The sequence below is a fragment of the Bos mutus genome, chromosome 11 (assembly GCF_027580195.1).
Source record: "Bos mutus isolate GX-2022 chromosome 11, NWIPB_WYAK_1.1, whole genome shotgun sequence".
Classification (NCBI taxonomy): Eukaryota; Metazoa; Chordata; class Mammalia; order Artiodactyla; family Bovidae; genus Bos; species Bos mutus.
This window is the reverse complement of record NC_091627.1, coordinates 56,747,665-56,757,006: the sequence shown is the minus strand read 5'-3', so window position 1 is coordinate 56,757,006 and position 9,342 is coordinate 56,747,665. Positions and strand designations below refer to the sequence as shown.

The window sequence follows — 9,342 nt, the reverse complement described above, 5'->3', positions numbered from 1 at the left end:
CCGCCAGGCTCCTCTGTCCAGAGGATTTTCCAAGCAAGAATACTGGGGTGGTTTGCCGTCCCTCCTCCAGGGGATCTTCCCAACTCAGGGATTGAACCTGCATCTCCTGCATAAGCAGGTGAATTCTTTACCACTGAGCTACTAGGAAAGCCTGATGGTCAGGCAGATAGGGGACAAATCCTTACACAATGTGTTATCACCATCTTCCTTTGAAGGAACTCCACCCCCCAACCTCCTCCCCCACCCAGAATCACAAGCCTGTTCCTTAAGCTTCAGAAAGCCCCACCGTATCAGGCTTTCCTCCTTCGTGGAGGCCTGCGGGCTGGCCCGGTCCTTCCCAATGGGACCTGGGGTGTGACCCAGCAGGGTTCTACCGCCCCTGCCGGCCCCAGCCCTCCCTCCACATCCCCGCCCTTCCTGCTGATCACAGCACCCGAGGTTGCTCAGCCCAGCACTCCCTCTAACGGCTAACGCTTTTGAGCTCGGGTTAAGAGACAAAAAGCGAGGCTATCCCCCACAGCTCCTCTAGTTCTGGTGCTGGTTCCTCCAGTTCTGATATTCTGGCATTTTCCCTGGCTCCCGCCTTTGTTTCTGTTCCCATGCCCCCTCTTTCAGGCCCCAAGAGAAAGCTAATGGGGGACTTTTGTGACCTCGCCCAATTTCCAACATTCTGGATTCGGTCTTTCCCCCCACCCTTTCTTCTCTGACGTGAACTCTCTGTTCTCTCCTGGTGTTCATCAGAATTATGAGGTGTCCAGAAAAAAAAAAAAAAAAGGCGGTGGGACTGGAAAAGCTTATCAAAAACAAAGCTTATGCCCCTTTGCCAAAGCATTTCCCAAGACAGCTTCCAGGAACTGAAAAGTGGGGTTAAATTTTGCATCGATTGCATTATAAGCAAGAATAAGTGGCTAATAACCTATGAAAGCTTACGGAGAACAGGCAAATCCAAAACTAAAAGATGGTCCCTTCCAAGCCAGCCCATTCTGCGACCCCCTCCCCCGCTCTGCCGCAGGAACTCCCGACTCCTGCGCGCCGCGGGTTTCGCTGCAGCGGCACTACCCACGCATACTCAACTAAGAGACAAGAGCACGCCAGCCATGCCACGAGGTGTGTTTTATTTTCATTAATCATACAAATAATTTTCTATAATATTCCAGGGCAAACCGGAGAAATTTGGCAGTCCGATTGGAAGGTCCCCTTCAGAGACCCGCGGGCCGGTGGCGACGGCACGGAGTGCCCGGGTTCACAGTGCAGCTTGTCGCTCGTGTACATCTTGCAGGTGGCTCTTCCTCCACATCACGGCTAGGGTCTCCAAGATGATGCGGTGGAGAATCCTCCAGGTTCGCGGGAAATCTCACTTTGCTTGCTTCTCCTGCTCAATGGCTGTGGAGAGCAAGAAATGGACACTGGGGGATGGGGATCCCTGGCAACCCCCCCCAAACGGGGCGCTTGCAAACCTGGTTTGGGAAAGGCACCCACGAGGCTAGGGATTAAGAAAGAGGCGTGGGGCTGGGAAGAGAGAGGCGCTTTGTGCAACAGAAACAGGGGCTGGGGCCGCCCGATGGGAAGCAACTGCCGGATGGGGTGTGGGGCTGGGTTAACGGGAAGGGCGGGGTGGGGACTAGGCTGGGAGCCCGCGGACCCGGAGGCGGGGGCGGACTCACTCTCTTTGGTCGGCAGGGTGTTCTTCTCCTGCGTCTCAGTCTTCTTCAGCTTGGCCTTATCGAAGCTGTTGATTTCCCCCAAGTCGGGCTTGTCTGCCATTTTCTTAAAACAATCCTAGCGGGCAAATCAAGGCGGTTGGCCGGAAGCCAGCGGCCCCCTCTGCCCTCCCCGCCTCCGCTCCACGACGTGGCACTCGGGCTGGGGCGTTCCCGACACTCCGGAGGCCGAGGATCTGGGCGCGTCCCGCACCCGGCTCCGCAGCCCCAGGGTGTGGCCCGCCCGCCCTGGCGTCCCGTCGGGGAAAGGCGCCCGACGAGGCCGCCGCGCACCCTCCAGGAAAACCCGCTCTGACCCCACCCGGACTGGGCCTCCGCCCCAGGGCGCCGCTCACCGAGAAGTTCCGCTTCCAGACCGCGGCCCTGGGGCTTCCACTCGCGTTGCTGCAGCAAAAGACAAAAGAGCGGCGCCCGCCCCTCGCCTTATATAGGCCGCGCCCGCCACGCCCCTCCTCTCGCCCGCCGCAGCGGGGGCGGGGCCGGCGGCCGGGGGCGGGGCCAGCGCGGGTCGCTCACTTCCCCACCGCGCCCTCAGCTCCGCAGCCCGCTGGGCAGGACCCGGCTCTTTCCCCGCGCGCGGTCCCTTCATCCAGTTCCCCCAGCTCCGTGGACCCCAGAGTGTTGGCAGCAGGCGCCGCCAGGGTGGGTGCCACGCCCTCAGTTTTCTAGGGGGCTGCACTCCCCCCTCTCCGGAAATCCGCTGCTCACCCGCAGCAGGGGCATGGGAGGTCGGCGGGGCCAGGGTGTACGGTTGGGTATGGGTGTGAGTGTACTAAGTGTGCAGTGTATCATTGTTGAGTATGGATGTGCAGACGTGCTCGCGCGCTTTACAGCAGTCCCAGCTTGCAGGAGGCACCCACCCCTGTGCAGTCCCCACGTGTTTTGCCTTTAGCTTCCCGGAAATCCTCCACCCCCTTTCCCACTCCTCCTGGAGGTGAACGCCTGCGGGGCTCACACTTAAAGAATCCGAGCCAGGGGTCCTAGAGATGAAAGACAGGGAAGTACAGATAGATTTCCACTGCTCTTTGCTACTATTGGGGGCCCGTTGTTTCCGTTTTCGAGCTGTGGAGTTCCTGCAGGACCCATCGCTGGTGCTCCCTTAGGACGCGTGTTACAAGCATTGTCTGGCAGCCCCCAGGGGCTTGCTGTGTTTTTTTTCTCACAGGGCTCCTAGGGACGTAGTGTCCCAAGGTTCGGTTTTTCTCCTTGAGTTAACCTTGAATATGCCCCTATAAAGGTTCTTGCTTTCCTTTTCAATCCATTATAGGAGTATACGGCAACTCTTCAAGTCTTTCTTAGAAAAGTTGTATCTTCATTCTGTTCAACATCTTTAGTTCCATAAATGAACAACCCAGGGGGTGAAGCTGGTCATTTTATTCGCTCTGAACTTTCCAAATGTCCAGGAGCATTACTAAGCCCTTTTATTTTCATTTTCTTTTTTGAGGGGGTTGCAATGGGTCTTTGTTGCTGCCAGGTCTTTCTGTAGTGGCGGTGAGCAGGGGCTTCTCTTGAGGCTTCTTGTTGAGGCTTCTCTTGTTGTGCAGCCGTCTCTAGGGCACACGGGCTTCAGTAGTTGTGGCACATGGGCTTAGTTGCTCCGTGGCATGTGGAATCTTCCTGGACCAGGGATCGAACCTGTGTCCCCTGCAGCGGCAGGCACATTCTTATCCACTGTGCCACCAGGGAAGACCAGCCAAGCACTTTTAAATTGGCATTTTGTGGAAACATCCTAAGTTCTGTCCCAGCCCTTCCTGATTTTGCCGGCTTTTTTTCCCCCCACATTCCCTCAGTGCATTTGGCACAGAAGGAAATAAATTTGGGCTTATGAATTTGATATACCAAACTTCCTGTGTGCCTTTGGGCAAGTGTTTTCTTATACATCTTCATTTATAAGAGTTTTGGCGTAAAACTTAAGTGAGATAAAGAACAGGCATCAAGTGGAAGCTTAACATGGCAGCCCCATGAGAGTGGCACACACACTTCATTTGTGTATCAGTCAACTGTTGCCACAGTATGCCGTGTAACAGACTATCACAAAAGTCAGTGGCTAAAACAATAATCACTTGTTCTCGCTCACTCCTCTGGAGGTAGGAGCTGCTGTGTTGGGCTCAGCTGGGCCTGATTTCACCCTGTTCGCGGGACCTAGGTCTGCTTCTCAGGTGTCTCGTGCTCTGGCCCAGGATCTAGCTGGAGCTTGTTCTCAAGGTGATGAGAAAACAGCAAAAGGGCTGTTGCGTAAGAGAGTGCAGAATTGTTGAAGTGTGTATTAAAGCATACCATGTCACCTCGTGTCTGTTAACATCCCGTAGGCCAAACCAACCATCAGTGGAATGGAGATGTGTAGTCCATTCATGGTGGGAGAGGGAGGGGAATGAACATTTCTTAAATAAACATCCAACTTCACAGGGTAGGCAAACAACCATAACAAACAATTCCCAAAGGGCCTTAATGCAGTAAAAGTTTATTCCCCATTCACACAGCAACATTTTATGCTCTTTCTGTTCAGATCGTGTTCCTCCTTGTAGTGACTCATGTACTCAGGCTTCTTCTCTCTCATTCCAGGCTCCTCCCCTAGGTCCTGGATGTTTATTCCATCCAGGCAGTGGATGGGAAAAGGGAAAAGAGAGGACTGCACTGGAGTTTTTAGGGATCAGGCTTGGAAGTGCTGCTTAGTCATGTCCAACTCTTTGCGACCACTGTGGACTAGCCCTCCAGGCTCCTCTGACCATGGGATTTTCCAGGCAAGAATACTGGGATGAGTTACCATTTCCTTTGCCAGGGGATCTTCCCGACCCAGGGATCAAACCCACATCTCCTGTGATTCCTGCATTAGCAGATGGTTTCTTTACCACTGAGCCACCAGTGAAGCGTATTCCAGGCTTGGAAGTAGTTTCCATCAGTTCTGCCCTCATCTCTTTGGCCAGGACTCAGTCACATGATGTCACCTAAATGCAAGGGAGGCTGGGAAATGTAGTCAAGCTATGTGCCCAGGAGTAAAAGACTTGGGAGCAGACTCTGCCATATATGATGGATTTGCCAAACTTCAGCATGAAAATATCCAGACATCCAGAGATGTCGACTCTTTGGAGGGTCTTGGTGGCACTGATTCCTTTTCAGATGCGATGCCAAGTGTTATTTAGGTATTACCTTCCTGGGCCCCACCTTTGGCCTGTGAAGGTGTCCTAATTTGGTCCCATGGTGAAGTACAATCCCAACTTCCTTTTATTTGGGAAACAAAGGAATCTATTTCTTCTGGTTACAGTTGTGGAGATGCATGTTTCAAACATGGCAGGATTTCCAAACTAAGGATCTCTGAGTAAACTTGCAGACATTCTTTTTTGTTTTGTTTTGTGTGCTGGGTAGCATGTGGGATCTTAGTTTCTTGACCAGGGGTTGAACCTGCATCCCCTGCAGCAGAAGCACAGAATCTTAATCATTGGACCTCCAGGGAAGGCCCCACATTCTTTATTTTCACTTATTCAGTTCTGTGGCTCATCTCTAAGAAAGCAGTGAGCCTCTTAGGCATTTGTTTCTTAAAAACAAAGGTCAAACCTTTGTTTGTTTAATTCAGCCCTATTGGCGGTGGTTTTAAACATCTGCATGTTTTTTTTGACACTTGTCCCTCCAATTCCTGAGTATAGACTATCCTTGGTGACTTTATTCTAGAGAATAAGATTCCAGAAATTATGCTTTTCCACTTAGGAGCCACACAGCTCTGCCTGACTCTCAGGGTGCCTCCACACTCTGAGAAAACTAAGCACCTTTAAGGGTAGGTCACTTGCAGGCTTTCTAGCCACAAGCCACAGCTGAGGTCTGAGCCAGCATCCACCACCAAGCACGCAAGTCCATGAGGTAATGCAGAGAGGAGCACACAAGCTGTCTCAGGTCCCATTGCAAGTTCATGAGTAAAATACATGTTGCAGTTTTTATAAGTCACTAAAGTCTTGGGAATTTTTGTTCTGTGGCACCACAATTCATTTCCCCATGAGATAGAAAAAAGAGTTCCTTGGACTGCAAGGACATCAAACCAGTTAATCCTACAGGAAATCAATCATGAATATTTATTGGAAGGACTGATGCTGAAGCTGAAGCTCCAATACTTTGGCCACCTGAGGCAAAGAGCTGACTCATTAGAAAAGACCCTGATGCTGGGAAAGATTGAAGGCAGGAGGAGAAGGGGATGACAGAGGATGGGATGGTTGGATGTCATCACCAACTTGATGGACATGAGTTTGAGCAAGCTCCAGGAGATGGTGAAGGACAGAGAAGCCTGGGGTGCTACAGTCCATAGGGTTGCGAAGAGTGTCACAACTGAGTGACTGAACAATAACAGCGACAGAAAAATCATAACTTAGGGATGCCAGGGTCTTTGGTCTTATTGGGGGATTTTCCCTTAAATATCTTCCATAATACTTACACACATACTTTTCAACAAGGGTTTATCAGTGTCCATGGGGTTCTGGCAATGTTCTGGGTGTGGAAGGTAGAAAGATGACGAGACTCTTACTAATGTCTAGTGTAGAAACTGAATAACTCTGAATCAGTCAACAAGCTGTGGCACGTGCCCTGTGTTTCCTTATGTCTTGGGGCTTCATTTGTCTGACAACATATCAGCCTGCTGCTTGGAGCAGATTTTATTCTGTTCACAGATGGTATAGAGAAAGCAGAACCACTCAGCTCCAATTGTATTTCTATTGAGAAGGAAGAGCTGGAAATTGAAGCACTGATAAGGACAGAAGGGAGTCTTTTCTTCTTTTTATGAGATCTTAGTCCCCTGACTAAGGGATTGAACCCAGGCCCTGCTGCAATGGAAGTGCAGAGGCTTAACACTGGACCCCCAGGGAAGTCCCCCAAAGGGAGTCTTGATGACTATCAATTTGTTGGGGGGCTGGGAGAAGCCTTTGGAGATTTACCGGGGGACTCCAGCCCTCAGACCTGGCCATTGTGACTTCATTTTTAGGGACTTGAATGGAAATGTAGATAGAATGCTGACTATATTATTAATAGGGAGGATGAAACACTGTAAACACCAAAGCAAGCAGGAGAAATGGACGAAATATGATGACATTGGGCCCACAGGACGGACACAGAGCCTTCTCAGCCTGACCATTAACCCTGCAAGGACAGGGAGACATGAGTAACAGGATTAACTCTCAAGTGGCAAGGAGATTTGTGGCAGTGTGAACAGGAAGAACGAATTCAGTCCAGGTTTCCTTGAATATAAGGAAGACATCTGCACCTCCTTTGTTCACTCCTGGCTGAAATGCTCACGTGAGATGTTCCTCCTGGTCTAGGTGTTCACATTGTGCCCTTTCTCTTTTCATGAAGAAAGCTGCTTGAGTGTCCTTGCCTCAGAGAATTCTCCTTGACCATTCCTATCATTCCCTAAATTTAACCTTGTTTCATTTTTCTTCTTAAAATCTGATAAAAGTTTATATTCAGGTATGGGGAAGTCATTCTGGCTTACACATGCGTTAAGTTGAATTTTATGCTAATTCCAGTAGCCTATTTGTGGCCTATCAAACATACATTGTGTGTGTGTTAGTTGCTCAGTCATGTCTGAGTCTATGCAACCTCAGGGACTATATTCCGCCAGGGTCCTCTGCCCCTGGAATTCTCCAGGCAATGATACTGGAGTGGGTTGCCATTCCCTTTTCCATCAAACACACATTCTACATCTTTTTAAAAAATATTTTAATTTATTTATTCATTTGACTGCGCTGGGTCTTAGTTGCTGCACACAGGATCTTTGGTTGCCACCTTCGGGATCTAGTGCCCTGACCAGGGATCAAACCCAGGCCCCCTGTGTTGGGAGTGCGGAGTCTTAGCTACTGGACCACCAGGGAAGTCCCTACATCTGTTTTAATCATTGAAGAAAAGGGTGCATTGATGGGAAATAAAGAATGCCCGTATTAAAAATACAGATGAAATATTTTCCTTCCCAGGATACCAGTGTTGGTACTTCTTCAATGAAAAGATTCCCTTCCCAGGTGTCAAGGCCATACTGACTTACTGTGCATGTGCTGATTTTTTGTTTGTTTAAATCTTGAAGGAATGTATACCTGACTTGTTTAGTGGTCTTTGTTGTGACAAGAAATAAAACTGTGCTGAAAACCATGCTTCTCTGGAGTAGTTCCTTGGAGTTATCTGAGAGGCTGTCTTCTGGGTTATAGTCCACAGTTTGGCTCAATAAAACTCTTTTCTATTCCTATTACAGGTTGTTTATTGATTATTTCGTCAACTAATCTATCTCTGCTGCTGCTGCTAAGTCGCTTCAGTTGTGTCTGACTCTGTGCGACCCCATGGACTGCAGCCTACCAGGCTTCTCAGTCCATAGGATTCTCCAGGCAAGAACACTGGAGTGGGTTGCCATTTCCTTCTCCAATGCATGAAAGTGAAAAGTGAAAGTGAAGTCGCTTAGTCGTGTTCGACTCTTCGCGACCCCATGGACTGCAGCCTACCAGGCTCCTCCGTCCATGGGATTTTCTGGGCAAGAGTACCGGAGTGGGGTGCCATTGCCTTCTCCGAACCTATCTCTACCAAACATATATTCATCTCTTTGTTTTTGTCTGTCTCCCACACTAGGAAATGGGAGACCTCATGTGTCTCATTTACCACCAGCACCAAATACAATGCCTGATATATAGTAAGTGCTCAATCAATATTCCTGGAATACATGCATAAAATTCTTAACCAAAATGCAATAAGCTACTTTGGGGATAGTGATGAATGTCTCCCTGTCACTGGAGACATTCAATGAGAAGTGGATAGCCAGGGGTGTGAACTGTGATAGGGACGATTCAGACCCTGGGCTCGAGTAGGTTCACTAAAGTACAATGAGTACAACTGCTTCTCCCTAGGTGACCGCCCTGGTCCCTTTCAAGCTGTTTTTCCAGTTGTGAAACAAACTTCCTTTTGGCTGTCAGTTCTGGCAGCCTGAAAATAGCTGTGTGACTCTCACACCATGGAGGTTGAGGAAGCAAAGAAATCAACAAGTTGTGTTTGTGTTTTCCATACCATCAAAACACTGTTTATCTTTGTAGCTCATGGAGTTTAAGGACTCCTCAAGATAAAACTGTGAAGAAAGCAAAGTGGGCCTTTGAGGTTCAGCCTCAGTAATGATTGTCCTGCTCTGGAGACATGTGAATGAACCCCTAAATCAAGCTTGGCAGTTGCTGAGATCACCCACGTGGCTAACAGTCACAGTGTGGGTGAGGATGTTATTGTTTCAGTTTTCACCTCTGCTGTTAGAATAGCAATAATAAAACCAATCTTTTTGAGCTGTTGTCATATTCCAGGCCCTGTGAAAAAAATTTCATGTATTGTGTCACTAAAACCTAAGCAAAGCAGTGTGAAATGGCATTATTTTGATCCACTCTGCTTTACAGGGTAGGCTCTGAGGCTTGGTCAAGGTCATACAACCAGTAACTGGCATGGCTAGAGCTTGAATCCAGTTCTACCTGATTGTAAACCCTGAGCTTTTAACCATGACACCACCCTTGCCTGGACTTGGCAGCAGGGTTTGCAAACTGGATCCATATGGATTATATATTTTATTTGGTCACATTAAAGTTAACAAAAAACTTCAGCAGGTACTCAAATATTGGAAGATTTCCAAGTT

The 9,342-nt window shown here is 49.1% G+C and overlaps 1 protein-coding gene across 1 annotated transcript; it reads right to left on the bottom strand.

The window, feature by feature from the left end:
• Nucleotides 1-1,098: 1,098 nt before the first annotated feature.
• TMSB10 (thymosin beta 10) lies at nucleotides 1,099-2,207 on the bottom strand. Its single transcript, XM_070379407.1, has 3 exons — nucleotides 2,057-2,207; nucleotides 1,665-1,779; nucleotides 1,099-1,383 (listed from the first exon to the last, which is right to left on the bottom strand). Exons 2-3 carry the CDS (start codon nucleotides 1,762-1,764, stop codon nucleotides 1,355-1,357), a joined length of 129 nt encoding a protein of 42 aa, XP_070235508.1. The 5' UTR covers nucleotides 1,765-1,779; nucleotides 2,057-2,207; the 3' UTR covers nucleotides 1,099-1,354.
• Nucleotides 2,208-9,342: the final 7,135 nt, after the last annotated feature.

What these genes read in the sequence shown, in the direction of transcription:
- TMSB10 (XM_070379407.1), bottom strand. Translation starts at nt 1,764, where the DNA reads ATGGCAGACAAGCCCGACTTGGGGGAAATCAACAGCTTCGATAAGGCC. An exon ending in CACCCTGCCGACCAAAGAGA is followed by an intron (nt 1,384 to 1,664) that starts GTGAGTCCGCCC and finishes TGCTCTCCACAG; the next exon opens with CCATTGAGCAGGAGAAGCAA.